The 22,783-nt window shown below is 45.7% G+C and overlaps 1 protein-coding gene across 2 annotated transcripts in view; it reads right to left on the bottom strand.

Moving 5' to 3' along the window:
* Positions 1–22,783, bottom strand: part of LOC135386342 (cuticlin-1-like) — a 129,397-nt gene that overhangs the window by 66,592 nt on the left and 40,022 nt on the right. Inside the window, exon 1 of one of the 2 annotated variants that reach the window (XM_064616202.1) lies at positions 4,267–4,325. The exons of the other annotated variant lie outside the window; for it this stretch is intronic. Coding sequence (XP_064472272.1) covers positions 4,267–4,320 — 54 coding nt within the window. The 5' untranslated portion in view covers positions 4,321–4,325. Of the gene's footprint in view, positions 1–4,266; positions 4,326–22,783 lie in introns of those variants that run through there. 2 annotated transcript variants of the gene reach the window in all.

Below are 22,783 nucleotides of genomic sequence, written 5' to 3'. Positions count from 1 at the left end.
TTGATAACATTCCCGCACGTGACATTCACCTATGCTGTATTAACTACATACATTGTCTGGGGGACCCACACAGACGGTCCGTTTTCTTCCGGAGCACACAAAGCTGACGCGGTGAAAAAAAAAAAAAAAAAAGACTGACCCCAACGGAAGGACGACTTACGCAACAATAGCCTAGTCCACTCTCCGCCGGTGATCGTAGGCCGGGGGTCGTTGACTGGCTAGCGAACGGCGCGCACCCCCTTGGGCTCCTCAAAGAAATCGCGCGCACCATTATCAAGGCCGGCTCAACAGCGGGCCATTGTTGAACGGAGAGACTTACCAGCATTGCTGTACTGGCGTTGAATGTACGCGATCTTTGCCGTTCGGATAGCCTGTTCATGTATGGAGAGGCCGCATGGTGCCCAAGTCAGAATCGTAGCCTCGAAGAACAGTAATTTGTCATGAAAGAACTGATGTTCTGAGGCTGGAACAACATAGAAGGGACAAATACATACAAAGCCTCAATTTGCCTAAGAAATTAACGATGAAAGATGAAAGTCACTGAAAAGGTTAGCCAGCTGTAGGACAGCTGGCTAACCTTTTCAGTAGGAAGGAGTTGCCTCAGGACAGAAGCCGCCGATATTTCGAACAGAGACTGTCTCTGAAGAACAGTCTCTGTTCGAAATATCGGCGGCTTCTGTCCTGAGGCAACTCCTTCCTACATTCTACCGGTTCGCTGGATTTCTACCCATCTACGTTCGCTACTGACGATCCGATGGCCTCAGGAGGTAAGCAACCCGTCCTCTCTTCCCCAGAAGAAGAACAGTCTCTGTTCGAAATATCGGCGGCTTCTGTCCTGAGGCAACTCCTTCCTACATTCTACCGGTTCGCTGGATTTCTACCCATCTAACCTTTTCAGTGACTTTCATAATTTGCCGTTTGTTCATTTTCATCCCCGTGGTGACGCTACTCTTTCATGTCGCTGGTAATGACGAGCTGCTTTGATGTGGAACTATTCGATCGTTTTGTCGTGTCAATCGCTCTGACGCATATCGTTCTGTAGAAAAAGAACGCTCAGTGAAGGCAAAACTTGAGATCCCTTTGTGGACCTTCGTGTGACGACAGCTTCCTTGGCGCGGGGGGCTGGTACATGAGCAGATAAATAAACCGGGACGGGGAAGAAACAAGAAAGACACTGGGATCGTGTTGTGTGGTTTTCTTTTTTTTTTTCTTCTTTCATTTCTGTCTCAACCGCTTCATTTCCCTTCAGACCACCACGACCACTAGTTAACCACTGAATACTAAAGGCCATGCTTAGAGGTCTCATAACTTACAGTGCACGTGAAGCTCGCAGCCGATCACATACATATATATCGACATTACAATTGAAGTGGTGTCAAAGCACGCAGAGCTGTTACGCCCTTTGTAACATATTGCACTTGATGGGTGCTGAACGTCCAACTATCGTCCATACGGACACGCCACAGGAGCACATGAATAGATGCTTGGATGTTTATTATGGCTCGTCGGCAGGTCTTACTTGGGCCGCACCCGAGCCTTAGTTGTCCATAGCGTTACTAGCCTACACCAGTGCCTATATGTATTCAAAATTCGACATCAATGTATCAGCATCAAAGCGGAAGTCCAGTAAAACGGACTGACCACAAGACCCTCAACAAGAGCTCACAGACAACAGGTCAATATGCTACTCGTCGCCAACAAACAGTCAAAAAGTGCGGAAAGTTACACCAGTCACATCGATATCGACAACAGGCACGGCGCCACTTCACATTAGCGTAAGTTGCCAACACTAACGCGTTGGGTATATAGGCTACGGGAGGTTACTATCGATTGATATATGTCAGTCGTCGCAAAAACACATTTTCTTTAACGAACGCAAGTCTCAGCGCTGCCACAAAAATATGATGTCGTAGTGCTATCTTTTCAAGTTATAGTTTCAGTAGCCAACGGTGCGTGGTGTCACCAAGTAGGGAACGTACCTATAGAAGCGGACACCCTTACATGTATTCCACACTGTAAACTGAAAAACACCCTTATGGGTGTAAATGGCTTGTCCTATAACTCACACCACTTTTTACACCGTATGGTTTGGAACACCCTTTTTAGAGGGTGTAATTCTGTGTAAAACACCCTTTAAAAGGGTGTTTTTCCCTGAAAATGCCTTCTTTTGCACCCTTTAAACACCCTTCTAGAAGGGTGTAAGATTGTTAAACACCCTCCTAAAAGGGTGTATAAAGGCTGCAAAAGACGGCATTTTCGAGGAAAAGCACCCTTTCAAAGGGTGTTTTACACAGAATTACACCCTCTAAAAAGTGTGTTCCAAACCATACGGTGTAAAAAGTGGTGTGAGTTATAGGACAAGCCATTTACACCCATAAGGGTGTTTTTCAGTTTACAGTGCAGGTGTAGCCTATAGTGTAGAACAGCCTCTCCCTCGCTGGCTCGAGTCGAAACAAAATTTATTGTCAACGGTAGCGCCTTCTTCAATGTTCGTCTCCTGATAGCTGTGTCCGGTAGCAACTTAGACAATAAGTGTAATACAAATTGCAGACTCTGAACGAGCAATTATAGGACAAACACATTTAAGCATCATTAACGCCCGACAGCGTCGTAGACAATGATCCAAAGACGGTAGTCGGCGAAATGTTGGACAATATTAGGAAGTGCCATCATTCTTCCTTTAAAGGCTGTGGATGTTCTGTTGAAGATTCGAGGATCGACCGGCACGAATGTCTGACTACATCGGTGAAAAATCGTGATAATGTTAATCAGCCATTGGTGATGTCGTTGTGGTGCGTAATATCATCAAGTACGATTCCAAGCCGTTCCGAACCACTTCGTAGATATCGGATAACAACTGTTCGAAAAGGGGATTGCTTTTTGTACAGGAAAAGAGAAGACCAAAATTTAATAGCCTCAGGCAGAAACCGACGTATTCTCATCAAGAGGTGCAGCACCTACCTATAGGTGAAGCCCCTTTACCTCTATTGAAGACTGGAAGGTGGGTCACAGACTACAAAGATGTAATGTCTATTGCAAATATGACTATCTCACACATTCAGGCTCAACTAAATGTTGCCTGTTTCATCTACGCATCAGCCAGCACGCATTACTTTGTTCATCTGTACATACTTGTATACTGTATACAGGGTGTTCAAAATTAAGCTTTCACTAGCACTTTATAAATAGGCGAACGAAAGAAAACTGGTGCTATGTTTTCTGTTCCTTGAGTAAGAAACAGGTGCTACATAACTAGCTGCACCTGTTTCTTACACTAGTAGCGTAAAGTTATCATCCGGTTTCCTGTCATCGCTGTGTTTGCGTAGTGCTCGTGAAAGCTTAATTTTGAACACCCTGTATATGTATTCTTTTATTCAAAACGTGCGGATGGGACAAGCTCCCTCTAACATGGTCGAATATTTGTGCATTGTCATCTAGTATGGTGTTTATTGTCATGAAATAGGAGAACTGCCAATGGAGGTAGTCCCCTTTACAGCATCATCAAGTAGCGTGTGTATGGTCATCGAGTAAGGAGACGCCTATGTAGGTAGTTCCCTCATCAAGTAGTCATGGTACGATTACCACACACGTACGGACAGATCGGACGGAGTCTAACCCGGCGATAGGGACGTGTTATCACAAAATAGGAGAACTGCCTATGGCGGTAGTCTCCTTCGCACCGACGGAAACTCTATCTTACGTACCGGTTAGTTTGCTTGGATGTAGTTCGTTACCGGGACTACTGAGTTTTTGTAACCAAAGAAAAATAACTAGGTAAATGATATGTTTTTGCCTGAAGCAGGAGCAAATTAGGAACGAAATTAAACAGGAATTACCCTCGTATATATATTGCGCGAAACGTACAAAAATGAAATTTTATCATCCGTTTCTTTAGCCCAATTCTTTAGCCCAATTCTCTTGCAAGTTTCGAATCCGTTAGGCTTATAGCATTCCCGTGTTTCTCCTGCGCTAAAAGCGAATCAGATGGGGTTGTTGAAATGCCTATAGAAAAACCTATAGTCCACAGAATTTTATAATTCTTACACTTTTAGATTCAGTATAATATGAACTTCTTTCACTTCTATGCAATATTTACCTTTCAAACGCTTTCACAAATTTTTAAAAACGAGTGGTCCCGGTAACGAACTACAGCCGTTTTCTTTTTTACGTGCCATATAGTACCATGCTAACAATCCTCCGGAAGAGCCGCTACGGAGGGCAACACGGTCCAGTGCGCTTACTATAGAACGTGGTTTGCCACCTCACCTTGACCATACTGAAAAAGACTGGCGGAGGTCTTGCCAGCGACGAGCAAGCCATGACGGTACACCTGCTGCGCTACCGTGCACGGCTGGAACCACAGGGGTGACACAAACCCGCCATTGTTGTAACTACCCTCAAGCGGGTGCTTTTGGCAAAACTGCCATCTTGTCCTGGTCGCACGTCATAGGAAACGTCATTTTGAGGTCATGTGACTTTGTTTACATGTCGTTTTGCCGCTTACCGACATATTTTCGCCGTCATAACACCAAAAGATGAACGTATTTTGCCAGCGGTGCTTCTTCCGCAACATGGTAGCCCGTTTCAGCTTAGTTTAAGTACATCGCATCGGCTCGGTAAGTCTTAACGCGCGGTCGTCATCACATCTTTGGAAGTTGTCAACAATACGAGGCTTTATGTGTAAAACTCCGCGTTTTATTGCGAGATTATCGGATAAAAATAATTACCGTGATCGAAAAACATCCAAAACGTCGTCCAGAAACAATAACCGCATTGTTTACAAACGGTTTGGCCACCGATCACGGGCGCCGCCATCTTTAAGGTCACGTGTGCCTTGACGTTTGCTGTGACGTGCGACCAGGACCTGTCCAGGATGCATTGCGTTCGCCAAGCACGCTTTCGTCTACGGAGCAATACATTGGATGCCACCCCTGTGGCTGGAACAGCTTCGTGGTCTGTCGTCTTCGGAGTGATTTCACGCGATTTTCTGCAACGCCTGTCATCGTTTGCTCAATTACTTCGACTTTACAACATCCATGCTCAGCACGTGCTCTACATATAGAGATGCAAAATTTCCGGAAATTTTGAATCGCTCGAAAAAAAAAAAAACAGTTTCATTTCGGGTTTTTTCCCCGAAAAATTGGAGAAAAATGGAAACAAACGCGGTTACTGCTGAGTCGAAGGATTGCCGGCCAAGCCACAGCATACAATGAGCTAGAAACTTTAGTAGTGTTCACCCTCTAGGCATAAATGCAGAGCAGAGCATCTCACGAGACTGCTGTCTACTCAGTACTACCCGTCCTCTCCGACCAGAAGTCCGAGATTATGTGAACGCGATGGCGATATGGCTTGGAGCAGCCAGACGGAGCTCTAAGTTGATGGTTGTTTGCGGATTAGAGGCTCCTAGGGCACTGTTGGCGGGTTGGAACGCCTCGAAGGCATGAAAATTTACAGTTTTGAATTTTGTCGCCTGGAAATTTTTGGCTATTTTTCCGGAGACGAGGAAAAAAACCGAAAGAACTGTTTTTTCCCCAAAAAATTTACGTTTTTTTTTTTCGGGGCTTCGCATCTCTAGCTCTACAGCAGCTCTGAAACGTTAGAAGACTGCAAGGCCACCTGTCGCCACTAAAGAACAGCGGTTATGACGGAGAGGAACTGTAACGACTGGGTTTCGAAACCGAAACGTCCGACTGTTTGTTGTCAGAGATGCAATCGTCACACTGTGCTAGGAACATCAACATATCACACAGCCACGCAAGAACTCGTCCACTATATAGCCTACTCCTTATCTCATCTTATCCGAGGCCAGCGCGGTTGGGATGCCGTTATTATTGAACAATCGGACTGCCTGACACGGCGGCGTGCTTCTCGGGGACGAATTTTGCGTCCTGGGTCGGCTTCGTGGGAATTATGCCGACGGTTGAGCGAAGCCAATGAAACAAAATGGCGTCACAAAATGGATTAAAACTCGCAGAAACGAGCTGCTGGAGGAGCGGTTACTATACAGAAGTCTGTCTCCTTCACGTGAAAGGAGCTAAGAAAAAGGCCGCCATTAAACATCGCTCGACAATGATCCCGGGTCAATGTCGAAGACGATAACTTGCATTCCAGGTTTTACAGGGAGGGGGCCGTAGACACGTAGAAAATCAGTAATCGTATGAAACTACTAACCAATGGAACAAGTGGAGCGACAGTTTCTCAGCTGTGACGTAATCATTGCCGGCTCCACCCTATATAGCGGATGTCATTTGTGGATGGTACCAAAATAAAGACAACCAAATATACTATTTTGAGTATTTTAGAAACACACATAACTACCCAAGCAGCACAACGTCGTGGCCCAATATTGGACCGATATTGCATGGCAATATTGGTTCAATCTTGGTCCAATATCGGGACGGCATTGCCAATATTGGTCCAAGATCCGTCCGAGACGTTGTGCTGCTTGGGTAGCAACTTCTGCATCCTGTGCTTTCAGCGACGTCACGGTATAGAGATAGCGCTTGCGAGGAAATTTCAGAAACAATTGACTGGGAATTTGATTGAAGTACTAATTTGTTCGGTGGCTTGAAACATTAGAGTAAGTTCCCGTATACAGCTGTGTTCTACTTTTGATTTGATCCCGGAATCCACGTTTTGCTGAATCCAAAAGGAAACTTACAGCACGTGACAGTGCGATAAGCTGCAACAATGACCTTTCAAATCAGTTCACCGCAGGATTTCCGCAACCCATAAAATATGACACATCTAACTCGTATCGTTCTGTGAGTTATGATGTGCGCACTAATTGTCAGCCGCGCTGTAATTTATAATCAGTTCTAAAGGCATTGTGAAGCCCGACGTCATATACGATGAAATGGGTTTCCGTTACTGCGGCCTTTAGGTGCCGTTGCAAGCACTCTGATTTGTGGATCCCTATTGTGGCTTTCACCAGTTCCGGGTTAGTAAGCAGGTTTCGTGAAAAATGAGCGCTTCCGTCGGAAGTTACTTCCGCTTAAAAATTGTTAAAGTGAAAGTATTCTGTATAGGATGTGCGTACGTGGAAGGCGGAGGACCATGCAGACATCTAGTTCGATCTTGACGTCGTGGAAATAAAGTTGCACGTACTCCGTGCGTCTCAAACTGTAGCGGCTTTCAGCGTGCATCAGGCGCCCTTTTAAGTGCAATTCAACTTGGAGCTGTCCACGAGAGCACCTTTCTGGGACACGCCCAAAACCTTTTCGGCGCCAACCACGAATACCTGCGAGAAGTGCCTGGACACGAAATAGTGGCCCCCGCGCGTCTCGGCGTCGTCACTTTTCCTTTGACACCTGACAGAACACACCCAACGGAAACGGCGTCACTTCCGCTGCTTCCTGTACTGAACGTTTCCGCTTGCGGTAAGCCGCTCCCGTGATGTACTAACTGTGTGTGTTTCAACCATCAGAGGGCGTCGGCCCGAATGTCGTCTGCGTGTCTCTGCGCGTCGTCTGCGTGCGAATGTCGTCTGCGAGACTGTCTCTTTCCTGCAGAAGGAAAAGGTGTCTCTTGCGTGTCAAATGCAAATGCGCTTCACGGCGCATCAATGAATTTTCGAAAGCAGGTGAAGAGTGAGGCGTTGGTTGGTTCGTTTACACGGCGTGTTCCAAAAGTCTGTTATTGTTGCTGGCTTGATCGTAGCAACATGTAATAGCAATAGCAAGGTGTAATGAACTAAAACGGTCAAGTTCTGTAATGGGAGAGTGGTAATGATAACTCGGTGAGTTTATGAAACGTGATAGTTGCCGAATTTCTATATCTCATCTCTATCTGTTCCTCTATATATGTGCTTGGTCGATTACCTATGCAGACGACGGCCCTGCTGCACGCGTACCATATCGCCACACAAACATAGGCTGACCCACATTGCTCGTAAATCTACTCACAATTAACGTTTATTACGGACGACAAAAGCAGACGACAGTTCAGCATTGCCATCTGCTTGCGATAGCATCGTTCCAAATGAGCTAGCAACGGAACAAAGCTGTCGTCTGCATCGCGTCCGGCGAACTTGTCGCAATATTGCATCAGATGGAACGGGTCATTCTAATATTCTAGCTGCATTAAACCGTAAAGCGTGTCGTATAAGTGGACAGATTTTACTGTCGTGAGCAAGTGCTATATTTTAGCGGCCATTTTAAAACGTAAAAAGGTTCTCGTTTCTTAGCAGACGAGATCGCGCCAGACGGACGACGCCAGCTGTCGTCTGCTACAAGCAGAACTTCTGCGTGAGCTTTTCACAACGGGAGAAAGGTAAATACAAGTGATCCTGCGAGCAATTGACTGTTTGGGGTGGAAGAACGTTTCTACCTCCTGTTTCTTTCCCTTCAGCTTTAGGCTTAGCAATTGGCATGTCTTTGGCAGGGTGCCACTGAACCGTGACGTTGACTTTTGCCGGTTTCCGGTTCTTCGTGGCGCACTGGCTCTGTAAGTCCAGCACGCTTTTGAAGTTTTTTTGCTTTTATGCCGGTGTGGTTTTCCGTGTGGATTAGGTAGAGCGTCTCTGTGGTTCTTCACCCTGCCGCTGTCTATATATTTTCCAGTCTGCGTCTGGCTGTCACTCAACGACTTGCGATAGGTGGTTGTACGCCGGCCTCCCACTTTTCTCTCACCGTTGGGTTCCTTCTGCTCGGAAGGGGGCACCGCATTTGGGATGCACCTCCCTTGATTTGGCATCTGCCTGTCTCCACTCACTATTGGAATGTCATTGGCGTCTATACGTACCCTGTGCTATCGCGATTGCCACTTGAAGCCGTTCTCCTCTGCGAATGGTAATAACCTCGGCATATACGACCTCTGTGGGCGACCTCTGCGAGGATGAAGTCGATAGTTTTCGTGTGTGGCGAGAACAAGAAACATTGATAGAAAGATGGATGTGCCTTCTTAGCTGGTGAACTTTGACAGTTCGTTCAACCCGTATAGTAGCAGACGACAAAGGATGCTGAAGTTGGCACCTGCAAATGGCGGCATAAAAAGGAGCATATAGAGGAATGAATGAAATTGTCGTCTGCTTTTGAAAGTTGTCTTCTGCTAAAACCGTCGTCGAAGCAGGCGTGAAGAACAGGAATGAATGTCACGTGCCCTCAACCGAGTCGAGCACTTTATCCTGCAATCTTCATGCTTTTCGCGAAGATTTTAGTATCAAGAGCTCGACTTTTGGTTGAGAGTTCCTGTTCCTGACGCCTTCTTCAAGTAAAGACCAGTGGTGGCCAGTAGTTAACTACATGTAGTTAAACTACTAGTTAAACTACCTGATTGTAGTTAAAAAATAGTTATGAACTAGTACTTGCAGAAATGTAGTGTGCAACTATACTAGTTAAACTACTATTTCGAGTAGTTAACTACAGTAGTTAGGTTACTGCAGGCGCCAACTACTTCCGATTTTGCCGCAAGCTTTACGGCACGATTGTGCTTCCGACTTATACCTTGAGAGCTACTTGTTGGATGAGAACGGAGGTGCAGAGCAATTGTGCCGTGCACGTGTACTACATCGTCACTTTTATCACTGCTCGTGATTCATGTTTAGGTGTCCAAGAACGCTATAGAAAGGGATTAGTGATGATGGACAACGTTAAGTAGTTTGAGATGTAGTTAAAATACATTGCAGTAGTTAAAGAAGTAGTTTTAAATACCTCCCCTGAAAAGTAGTTGGACTACTAGTTAAACTACTTCGTCGAGAAGTGGTTAGTAGTCATAGTTAAACTACTGTAGAAGTAGTTAGTGGCCATCACTGGAGACCAATGACGAACGAGACAAAAAGTAATCACTCTGACGAGAACAGGGCCCCAGGTGATGTTGCCAAACTGTTTCTAACTATTACATTACATTAGATTACATTACACTATTACATTCATTTTGCTTGCCATCCCTGGAATTTCTTCACAATACAGACTTTTAACAGATTGTTGATATCACATACACTCGATTCGACATGTACTTTATCTAGCGCGCATCCAATCAACGAATAGGATTCCGAGTCACGCGTGCTGGCGATTGGTTCTGGGTGGGTACACGACAACTTCACGTCTACGAACACTCCGCTGTCTTCCAGATGGAAAATGTTTCGATTATAAACTTGTCGACCGTGTTTCTACTTAAGGAAGGGAGTTGCCTCAGGACAGAAGCCGATATTTCGAACAGAGACTGTTCTTCTTCCTCGTCATCCTCTCATATGAACCTCTTTGGAATGGGGTAGGGTCCTGCACCCAACGCAGGGAAACATCCCACATCATCATCATCCATTCATCTATGTTGTTGTTGTTGTTGTTCTGGGCCCAGAAGAAGAACAGTCTCTGTTCGAAATAGCGGCGGCTTCTGTCCTGAGGTACACTCTTAAAAATGAACTTCACCGCATAGCACGCTCCTAGCCAACCATCATCTCGAATGATATCGTTATCTGCCCTGATTTGTTGAAAACGGGAGGCGTACGCCTTTTCTGTGACACTTATGCTGTTCATAATTGTCACAGAAAAGGCGTACGCCTCCCGTTTTCAACAAATCAGGACAGATAACGATATCATTCGCGATAGTGGTTGGCTAGGAGCGTGCTATGCGGTGAACTTAATTTTTAAGAGTGTAACTCCCATCCTACGTCTCTACCGGTTCGCTGGATTTCTACCCATCTACGTGTTTCTACTTAAGTAATTTTTGACATAAAACACTTTTGAGCTATCCAAGCAGAAAGATCATTTTGAGCGTCGCGCCGTTTTTTTACACTTCTACAAAAATACGAAGCAACATTTCCCCCCCGCAGTGATAACTGATACGAAAGTGACAACGTAGCACCCTCCTGTCAGTTGAAACGCCGATAAGGCGGACACCTTATCTTTCGACCACACAGAAGGAGCGCGCAAGCCACAATCTTGTACACAGCGCCCCCACGCTACCGTGGTACGCAACAGGCATTCTTCGACATGTCACGTGACAGGTACTTCCCTCCTCACAGGTATAGTAGTAGCCTCACTTCCACGTTTATTCTTATCTTTTGTTCCTCTCGCGTAGGGGGGGAGTGAGAGATGCTTTCAACACTATCAGCTCCCTTCCAACTCAACGCACTGTCTCTATAATGGGCATGTCCAGGAAGCCATTGTAGAGAAAGGTAGGACTGTCGCGTGCCGTATTTGATCACCGGATAAAAGAGACAGTCAGTCGTGTGCGGGAGGTGCTTGATGCTATCTCTGACGACGTGACAGACGCATGTCGCGTGGGCTTTCCATTGTGGTCCCCGTAAGGTCCAGTTCCGCGTTCGGTTTTCGCTATATAGAGGACCTGTATTCTGTGGTCCAAGGCGAATGGCCTTGTATACATATACTGCGCGTCAAAGGCGCGTTCGTAGGTCGTGGTTTGAAATAGCCAGTTTAGTCGCATGCTTTGTACAGGAAGGACAGAGTCGTTAAGCGGACAACGAAGGTTCCTGAAAGCCCGATATAGATAAACGCCAACGTGTTAGGCTCGTTGCTATACGTAGAAATAGGAATACGGGTATACATGCTGCTATTGGGGAGATGGGTATCCTCGCGAGAGATTCACGAAAAATATAGCCCATAAACCGTAGAATGCACTGGAGCTAACTAGCTGGTTTTCAGCTAAATAACTTGAGTGGAACTGCAGCAAGGGACAGCGGGTTAAAACATAAATGAAAGGTATAGACCTACAGGTCTCCTGTCGTTTATGTTTTAACCCGCTTGTCCGCGTCCCTTGCCAGCAGTATGTACCCACTCAAGTATGTGCTTCAACCAACTACCCCGCTTCAATTCACCTGTTTTCAGCTAAATGAAAGGCGTTTGTGGCGAGTAGATCTGTCCTTGTTCCACATCATACGCCACGAACCATTATGACCAGTTCCATATAAGCCTTCCACTTCCACAACATCGCAACCTCTTCATATACAAGGATACGAAATACCTAGGTCTTCCTATACATAGGTCTAATACGCACTTCCGTGGATCCACCGCCCCTTCCAGATGATTAGCGGGCATGGCCGACGGGAACTACCTCCAACGTAACGCTGAACACTTGGAGGTATACGGTGGGACAGAGTAGACAGGCTGTGCTGCCGCCTCAGGTAGTGTTTTCCTGCAGACTCTTCAGACAGAAGTCGGCCCAGGACGCACACTAACCCGCTTGTCATCGTGTCCCTTCCTGCTGTCCACATCTGTACGGCGCTATATAGCCACAGTTGCTTCGTGGGCGCTCGCACGGAAACCTCCAGCTGATTCTATTCGAACCCGTTTCGAGGACGTCACCTACTTGGCTAAACGGCGCAAGATTCTCAGACAGAGTCATGATCCGCGATTGACGTTAGTTATAACAACAACAAACAGATCATGACTACAGTGAACCCTCGTTAATATGACCCCCGTTAATCTGACATACGCGCTTTACGACCATACTCCTGGGGAACAATGCAGTGAAACCTCTGCAAATCCTCCCGTTAATATGACAATTCCGCATTATGAGTTTATGACCAAAATTTTCGGGAACGACCATGGTCATAATAACGAGGGTTCACTGTATATGGCCTGGGGGGTGGTACACCGCTGGAGAACGGTACAATATACCCCATTACACGCGAAACATGAGATATGAAAATGAAGTTACGTGCAAGTACAACACTTGAACTCCCCTCCACTGGCTGCGCGCAGGGCTACGTCACACAAAAGGAAGAAAGAAACACACGAAGGAAGCGCCAATGGTCCTTGAGATGCAGGGCAGGACCCTACAGCGTCTGGACCAAACCAGTAGCCAAGAGGAACTCCAAGAATATCAGAAGTACAGTAGTGTACATTCTGCTTAGAGAACAGCTTTTCCAATGCTCTATATAGTTGCAAGGTACCGTGCGCTGAGGTATCGATGCACGTTAAAGACCTCAAGTGGGCAAAGTCAGCCTTATTACGGAGAGGTTCGCTGCGGTATCGGCCTTGTATACATAGCACGTCAACCTATAAAACCCCAACTATTATGAATGAATTTTCCGTCTTCTATCGCAAAAGAAATGCGACTATGGCCGACTAGAGATGCAAAATTCCCGGAAATTTTAAATCGCTCGAAAAAAAATCTGGTCTTTTTCGTTTTTTTTCTCGAAAAATTGAAACAAAAAAGGAAACAAACGCGGTTTACTGCTGAGTCGAAGCATTGCCAGCTAGAAACTTTAGTAGTGTTCACCCTCTAGGCATAAATGCAGAGCAGAGCATCCCATGAAACTGCTGTCTACTCAGCGATAGGTAATTGGAACAACCCGTCCACTCCGACCAGAACTCCGACATTACGTGAACGCGATGGCGATCGCTCGGAGCAGCCAGACGGAGCTCTAACTTGGTCATTGTTGGCGGATTAGAGGCACCTTAGGCACTGTTGGCGGGCTGAAACGCATCGAAGGCACGAAAATTTAGATTTTTGAATTTTGCCGCCCGGAAATTTTGGGCTATTTTTCTGAGACGAGGAAAAAAAACAAAAAACACGTTGTCCAAAAATGTCCGCTTTTTTTTTTTTTTTTCATGGCTTCGCGTCTCTATGGGCGACGCACACGGACAGTTCAGCAGCGTTTACAACCACTCGCGTAAGCATGCATCGCCGCGCTGTCACGTTCAAGAGGTTGACTCGGCGAGGTGAACGGCTTTATTGGCTCCTAACTCATCCAGCCAGTTTTTTTTCTTCTTTCCTTCTCCTCGTTCAGTAAACTGTTTTCGAAGTCGATGCTCAGCAGCGGCCTCTGCAAAAGAGCAATCAGTATTCGGAATGGATATAGCCGTCATTGAACTCTGGAACCCGCAACCGTCATTCTTTGCGCGGTTGGTGGCCAAAGAGCATGGTGACACCTCTGTTTTTAAAGGAAGGTGCTTCACAACGTACTATGACGCCAGTGCTTTAAAAGCTCATTTAAAATTTCCCGCAAAGTTCAGTTCATAACTGGCTATAGCCTGTGTGGCTGGCTACACACAGAAAAATAACCGTTCTTCGAGAGTTATTCTTTCTCCGAACTTTTCCTATCTTCAAGAACGAAAGAATGGCTAAGGATATCCTGACGTCCTACTTCTGAAGAACGTTTCCGCGGTGAAAAATACGGACAAGCCGAAGAACTTCAAAAAGTTCTTTCTCGAACGTTTTTTTTTTTTTTTTTTCTGTGTGTAATCTGTTGGCGCCTCGCAGAAAACTCGACATCGCCTTCTGTTGGCCGCGCTTTCGATCGGTGTCAGCGTTTTTGTCTTGGATTGGATTGTGAGAAGCCGTTATCCTGGGTAAGCATTTCGTCTTTCTGACGGCGACGTACGACCTGAGCATGTTGTACAACGACCGTAAAGTTGGTCGGGTTTCAACCCGCTATATACCGTATGGCCTTCGGCTTCCGTCTTCCCGTAATTGCTATATAGCCGTCACACAAATACCACGCGCAGCGATAACAAACGTAACAGCGCCCCCTATAAATAGAATAATCGTCACGGAAGCCATATAAGTGGACTGCCACTCATTTGTACATTTGCATCACTAAAGGGTTAATGGAAAGGCTGTCTTCATGAGTTGGGCGTGGTGCTTTCTCCTTGTCTGGCGGGCGCGTCTTCGAGCTTATAGACGACTTTTTTTTCTTTCTTTTCTTGTTTTGCTGCTGGCAGTTGATGAGGATGCTCCTCGTGAGAGTGTTGTGGTGTGTATTGGGTAATCAGGCCGATTCATCAAAGGGGCCAATTTGCGGCGGAGGAATATATGCCGGAGGCTAAGGGGAAAGGACCTGCATTACATAGACACTGGCCGCGTCAACCACTTGCGCCATTCGGTAAGATAAATGGCATATCTTGAGTGGTACTCGTCTTTTCTTCTATAGCAACGGAAGCGCTGACGTATCAGTCATCTGCTCGGTTTACGTGATGCAATAAAAACTATACAACGAAAGAACACAAGATAGCTGTTGCGAACGAAGGGTATTTGTTTTTGATGTGCGATAGGATCACATTCGAGCGACATTGAAATAGTGAATATTGTTAGGCAGCAGAGCAACGAGGCATTCGGATGAACGATGGGACGAGGAATACGCATTTATTCCTGCACGGGCAATACACCTGTGCCTTAGTCGTCGTGACGGCCAACGTGCTCTTGCCGCGATGACTTGGTATACACGCATCCTTCGCGGCCTGCATGAGGATGCCACAGCAGGACACCACGGCTACTACAAAACTTACGACCTCCATTCGACAACGATATTTCTCCCCCACCCCCCAATCCGCATGTGCACAGCTCTGCGCAGTTACGTAAATCCTGGTTCGCTTATCAGCGAAGAAATCCCGCGACGGTTCTAGCTCTTCGTCTCCTATACGTTCCTACGTGCACTCGAACCAGCTCGACACCACTTCGACGGCGTATAGCGATTGATTTGTTCGGCCCCTTCCCGGACGTCGTGGCTATCTACACTCTAAGAAAAAAAGGAGTAAAACGGGGAGTAATTGCAGCTTCTACTCCCCATTTTAGTCCCCTAACCCAACATTTAGTCCCGACATTTACTCCCCAAGACTGCAAATTGTCCCTAAACTTCGCGAATGGTCTCCTGAATGCAACAGTCTACGTAAATATGTGCCCTTGGTCGATTTGAACGACATATAAAGCTGTATAACTCCGCCAACGTAGCAATTTTCCAGCCACACAGAGTAAGAAACAGTTAGAGCATCTTTTTTTCGCAGATTGTGCCCTATGTATGGCGCAAGATTTTATATCACTCGATATATCACGGTTGACGGTTTGCTTCGAGGTATTTTCATGCATGCGCACCAATTATGCACCTTGGGCTCTTACAACAGCGCGTGAAATGCGGTCTTCACTCTGTGACATTCATTTACTCCCGTGCATTTACTCCTGAAAGGGACTATTTTTTGTGGCAATGCATTTAGTCCCCAAAAGGAGTAAAAGTACTCCTTTTTTTCTTAGAGTGTACTGCTGTACTGGAAATGTTGAGGCCGCTGCACTGACTACAGGTATCGCTCAGGGAATCGCGCACTTCTTAAATCTCTAATATCGTACTCTGTCACAGGGCGTCTCGTGTCCTCGTCAGCTACCGTGGACGTTCCTTTCTCGCCACTGTCCGGCAACACACCTCTCGTGCCTGCTCCATCGTCCATAAGCATACGTCCGCGTACGCTTCAGTTATCTTTTCGTCTCGACCGTGGGCACTATCCTCCAGCCTCCCAGCGACAATCCGACCCTATATACGAAGAGGCGGCTTCCCGGACTGAGGAGTGCCGTCAAATCGCCCGCAGCAGCACATTTGACCATCAAGCAGCGTCCAAATCCCGTTGCGACAACACCCACCATCGTGTCGTCTATAATACTCTCATTAACAGCATTACTCATTAACAGCCTGTGAAAACTTCGCGGTCTCGGCGGTACGGCGGCGGCCATTTTTGTTATGGCACACGTTTGGAGTCAGTTTGTTTTATGTTGGAAGAAGATCTGCAGAAAGTCTTTCTAAATCAAAAGAAAAACATCCTCCGGAAGGTATTGTTGCGCACGCCTAAAACTTTTGCCGCCGTTTATTCTTATCTATCGTAATTGCCATCATCGCTTAAGTGACACTTATACTTAAGCCGTGTAGCAAGCACATAGTGAATGTGAAAAAAAGTGAAATTCATAGTGGAAAGTGAAAGTGAAAGTGAAAATGATTGGAGTGCACTTTGCGAAAATGACACTAAATTAGCCCGTGTGACAAGCGTACATCAGCAACTTGTTGCGATGTCACCATCTTGCTGACGTCCTCCACAGGGGTCGAACACACGATCTCGCGATTAGAATTCGAACCAACTATATACAGTCAACCGGTCGTGCGGTGCAGAATAACGGCAAGGACGTAAAACCGACCGGAAAACCTTTGGGCGATAACTTGAAAGTTGTCTTCCGCGAAAGTGATCAGGAAACGGCATTCAAATATATTCACCGGTCGCTCGCAAGACCGGTGACATGGAAGGTTGCCCAACCCGCCGCGAGAGACGCCCTCATCGCAAACAGTCGTCACGCTCCACCGGAGGAACGAAAGTATAGCTTCGAGACGAGATCTTCGACCTCGTCAAAATTTAGAGAGCATATACCGTGAGGAGGAGCAAATGACCGACGACATCCAGAGACCATGACCGTCAAGCACCGACAGCGCAGAAAACGGCAACGTCGAAAACAATACCGATCGTTACTTTCTTTCGAAGGAAAAAGCACCCACAGTATATATACGATGCACCTCTCCTGTACACGGTCAGCTAAACGAAGCCTTGCTTTCATTCACTGAGAGACGTGATGTGTGTGTGTAAGACAAGGTCTTTTCTCGTCCAGACCCATTAGTTCGAAGAGTGGCTCAATCTGAAGCGATTCCAGCCGTATTTTTGGTATATACGTTTCGTAATAGTGTACCGTGTCAGGGTTGCAAGGCGACTCGACTGCGGTGTGTACCCCCTGTATATCGTCATTGAGTACCCAGTGAGTTGTGTTCGGACGCGATTGGTCCTTCGTCTATCGTCGTTAATTCGGACCGTCGGTCACTTACTGAATGCACCACTACTCAGACTTAAAAAAAAAAAAAAGGTGTACCCGCTCGCGGTGTACCCGGGCGAATGTACCTGAGTGTACAGTGAGTTACATGTGTACACTACCCGTTTCATCCAACGTCACCAGTTTGGAACGTATCCCAGTTAAACTGGTATAGGAATGGTTATAGGTGTATAACTGCTATACGTGTTCGTCTTACCCTCGGTACACTGTAAACTGAAAAACACCCTTATGGGTGTAAATGGCTTGTCCTATAACTGACACCTCTTTTTACACCATATGGTCTTAGAACACCCTTTTCAGAGGGTGTATTCTGTGTAAGACACCCTTTGAAAGGGTGCTTTTCCTTGAAAATGCCTTCTTTTGCACCCTTTAAACACCCTTCTAGGAGGGTGTAAAGTTGTTAAACACCCTCCTAAAAGGGTGTTTAAAGGGTGCAAAAGAAAGCATTTTCAAGGAAAAGCACCCTTTCAAAGGGTGTCTTACACAGAATACACCCCCTGAAAAGGGTGTTCTAAGACCATATGGTGTAAAAAGAGGTGTCAGTTATAGGACAAGCCATTTACACCCATAAGGGTGTTTTTCAGTTTACAGTGTACCGAGACAATGACCAGCGTACAGCGGGCTTTGCGATGATGCGTTTGTGCCCAGTACGCCTTCCTGGCATCTTTCCGGGGCGAAGCTGGAGCCATACTGGCAACAGGGATGGTGTCTGGTAAGGGGAAGATGTCGGGCTTCAGGCTGGACACGCGTACACTCTAAATCTTTTCACACCTTTAAAGGTGTAATAGCGTGCATGGCGCACGCCTTTTTAGGTGTAATTTTCGTAACACCATAATGGAGCACGGTTTCGCACAAATTTTCTTCACTCTAGTGTTGTCTGTCCTCCAAAAATTCAGTCTTGCAACATCTCAACATTGTTCAACAGTTTTCTAGACACTTGTGCGTGCTCGATTATCGATAGCGATGCATATATGCATTAGCTCGTACCTACGATATCCAAGACATAATGAAAGCAAGATTTGCACTGACACTTGATCTTTAGTAATGCTTTCCAAATTTTGTAAAATATCACCCTGGAGATGCAATGTTACGCAACTAGGTTGAATGTTCATAGCGCACACCTTTAAAGGTGCACTGTAAACTGAAAAACACCCTTATGGGTGTAAATCGCTTGTCCTATAATTGACTCCTCTTTTTACACCGTATGGTCTGGAACACCCTTTTTAGAGGGTGTATCCCGTGTAAAACGCCCTTTGAAAGGGTGCTTTTTCTTGAAAATGCCGTCTTTTGCACCCTTTATACACCTTTTTAGGAGGGTGTTTAACGATCTTACACCCTCCTAAAAGGGTGTTTAAAGGGTGCAAAAGAGGGCATTTTCAAAGAAAAGCGCCCTTTCCAGGGGTGATTTACACGGAATACATGTATTCCGTGTAAATCACCCCTGGAAAGGGCGCTTTTCTCTAAAAGGGGTGTTCCAGACCATGTACGGTGTAAAAAGAGGTGTCAGTTATAGGACAAGCCATTTACACCCATAAGGGTGTTTTCCAGTTTAGAGTGTGTGAAAAAGTTTACAGTGTATACAGTCTCCTTCCCGCAGTGTCGGCTGTCACGCATGCGGATCCAGAGGCTCGACTGTGTAGTTTACGCCAGACGTGCGGCGGACAACACGGTATATAGGGGCAAGTGTACCGACAAATCAGTTTTCTCCGAGAGTCAAGCTTTTCGGAGTCCAGAGCCAGACGAGGTTCGCCCTCATGACACATTTCTTCTAAACAATGTCACGCTGTGCTAAAAAAAGAAAAGAAAGAACACGTTGTGTAAAATAGTCGTTTAAAAATATTGTGGTGTCGCGGGGCCCCTCGCTTTTTCTAATGTTTTTACTTGTACCACAAGGCCTGCCGTCGAGACTACGCACTTGGTTCGCCGAAGAGCAATGGAGTGAGTTTGGGGAACTCACTTAATCGTTAGTGCACTTTCTACCGAATGTCATTAAAAGATGTCGCGTAACAGCATACGTATATGCAGTGATGGCAAGTAGTTAACTACATGTAGTTAAACTACTAGTTAAACTACCTGATTGTAGTTAAAAAGTAGTTGTCAACTACTTGCAGAAATATAGTGGCAACTACTAGTTAAACTACTATTTTAAGTAGTTAACTACAGTAGTTAGGTTACTGCACGCACCAACTACTTCAAATTTTGCCGCAAGCTTTACGGCACGATTGTGCTTCCGACTTTTACCTCTAGCTACTTGTTTGATGAGAACGGAGGTGCAGAGCAATTGTGCCGTGCATGTGTACTAAATCTTCACTTTTAATGCTTGTCTAGTGAAGCCTCATTTGCTGCGAAATAATTCTGCAACTTAGTTTATCACGTAGGTACAGAAAGAATCCCGCCGCAAGCTTTGTATTTGACGATCGTAGCAATGGCTTGAGCCAAAGTTTATTATTGCTTGTGATTCATATTTAGGGGGGGGGATATATATTTATTGAAAGGTATTCATATTTAGGTGTCCAAGAACACTACAAGGGATTGGTGTTGGTGGACATCGTTAAGTAGTTATAGATAAACTACATTGCAGTAGTTAAAAAAGTAGTTTTAACTACTCCCCTGAAAAGTAGTTGAACTACTAGTTAAACTATTCAATCACAAAGTAGTTAGTAGTTATAGTTAAACTACTGTAGAAGTAGTTAGTGGCCATCACTGCGTATATGACACTATGTGCAAGTGTCACTCGTTGAAAGTGACACTAAATTAGTCCGTCTGAACTGGGGTACAAAACACGTCGTCGTCCGCGAGTACGCTCGTACTATGTGCCACGATCTGAAAATTTCAGCGCGCATATATGACAGCTTTCATGTGGGTAACATGGGTAATATTAAGTCACAGACTGGCGTTCACGATTACAGCTAGAGTTGGCTCGCGATGTAAAGATACCAATTATATACTGCGCTACGTACAGCTTCTTGTACCGTAATTCAGTGTGCTATACCCAATCGAATCCACACTGTTTAATTTAACCTCGTAATACGATTATGCTGTACTATAGCATGTACCGTAATTTTTGGTGTATAACACGCGTGTTATATACACCGAAAATTACGGTAAAGCTGGTTCCTTTGCAGTTTTCTGTATTGTATTCTTTTTCAGCGTACACCTCCCCTTTGTTGTGTCGTGTCTGTGCCCACGTGACATATTGTAAACTCTATGTATACTTGCATAAGCGGAATTCTTACTCTGTACCTGGTGAGGCGTGGTCCGCCCCCACGCGACAGCTTGTATTTATTAAACTCAGAAAGCTTCAGTGTCGTTTTTTTTTATTGCGCTACAATTTTCCATGAAAATTACGAACGTCACGAGATAAAAAGTATCGAAGAACGAAGCCGCAATTATTTATTACTGAGTTTTTGACTGAGTTGTTTCTTGGAGGCGGGGAGTAAGAGAAGAAGTGTGACCTATCATGACGAAATTAATACAGTGGGGAAGTAAAGACGGGTAAAGACAGTAAAGAGGTGAGGAGGAAATAAGGGTCCAGCCATCTGACGTCACCGCTAGTTGTTTGGTTTAGTTGTACAGCTGTCATAGTATAGCCATCTAGAGCGTGAGTCTCGAAGTTCCTGAATAGATGTGCCCGTTGCGTCTCAATATGGCCCTAAAATGGCAGAGCCTTCTCATTGGCTTTCTCAGGCATTGGCACCTTAGGAGCCTCCAAAAACTGGTGACCCGGAAGGTGATTCAGGTTCGAATCCGGCCACCGCCTACATATTCTGTCTGGGTGAAGTCGGCCCGGAACGCAACCCCCCCACGCGATAGTCGTGACGGCAAACAGTGCCATCGCCACCACCACCATCTTCTCCACCACCAAATATCCTCCTATCCATATACGTCACTTGCTCCGTATGCTTTTCTCTTCTGTCGAAGACGATCAGGGCGACTCCATCTATTCCCGAACACGTCGCGGATGAATACACGCACTACTTTGCCGTCGAAAGAACAGATCCATGCGTCGCCGATAACATCGTGCAGGATGACAGAGCGTGACCACAACGAGTGGTAATTCCTGTCCCCGTCCTACTACTGGATCTGCTTCTGGCCGCGCAACTATCATATATGCACCAGCCGTTGCGTGCCTGGATTGTGATTTTATGATTTCTTTCCCAGCATTTTCAAAAAGGCTTCTCTCTAATAGGGGGGGCCGTCGTGTAGTACTATATAATAATGGAAGACAGCATTGTCTCGCTGCGGTTAAGCAGACCTTGCGCTATTCTTAGACGTCGGCGTACGAGGGGTCACTCGTGGTCAAAGTGATTCCACAGAGGGAAGAAAGACGGTTGCGAGAAAAGGTGCTGTCTTCTTGTTATTACGAGGAGGCTGTGGATACTGGAAGCCATTTTTTTGTTTCTTTCGTAAAAAAAAAAAACACACCGGCATGCGCAACAGTTGAAAGAATTTAAAATGACGTTTCGGAAACTATACAGATTCCATCATTGGAAAAGACGCGGCGGCGCGTCTGCTCGAAACTATTTATGCTGAAACTATTTATGCAGACAGTGCCGCGTCTTTTTTCTGATGATGGGATCTGAAACGTCCTTTCAAATTGTTTTAACTATGAAAGATGAGGCTTTGTATGTATTTGTCCCTTCTATGTTGTTCCAGCCTCAGAACATCAGTTCTCTCGTGTTTTAACTGTTGTGCATGCCGGTGTGCCTTTTTACGAAAGAAACATGACAATTCTCGGCATTTCGACAATTTCTGAATCTTTTTTGTTTTTATCTAATCTATTTTTCGCGTTTTCAACACGCTTACAAAAAGTCACGGACTCAAGTGTCCACGAATGTGCCCGGTCATACAGCACGAAACACTGCCGACGTTAAGTACTGAAGTTGAGTACTGTTTTTGATCGAGTATATGTAGGGAGTGACATTTTCGGGTTAAATACCTTTCTCAGATTCGGGGGTAAAAATCGGGCGCTATTTTTAAATCTGTAATTCCGGGAGAAATCGGACGATAATTGTGCTTTCCGGTGCTATCGGGTGTTTTTGTTTCTCCTCTTGTCTATTAAGTCATTTCCTAGTCTTTTTTTTTTGTTCTTTTGCTGTTGTTTTTTTGTGCGACGTCGTGACCTTCCACCGATAATCCCCGAAGGCATAGACATGTGTTGACACACCTGGGTGTATTACTGCTTGGAAAGTAAGTGACCCATTCTTACATGTGCTACACGTGGCGACCTTTGTTCGTCTTCAGTCGA

Source organism: Ornithodoros turicata, chromosome 2 (genome assembly GCF_037126465.1).
Source record: "Ornithodoros turicata isolate Travis chromosome 2, ASM3712646v1, whole genome shotgun sequence".
Taxonomy (NCBI): domain Eukaryota; kingdom Metazoa; phylum Arthropoda; class Arachnida; order Ixodida; family Argasidae; genus Ornithodoros; species Ornithodoros turicata.
The sequence above is the reverse complement of the archived record's forward strand: the minus strand, read 5'-3'. Positions and strand labels throughout refer to the sequence as shown.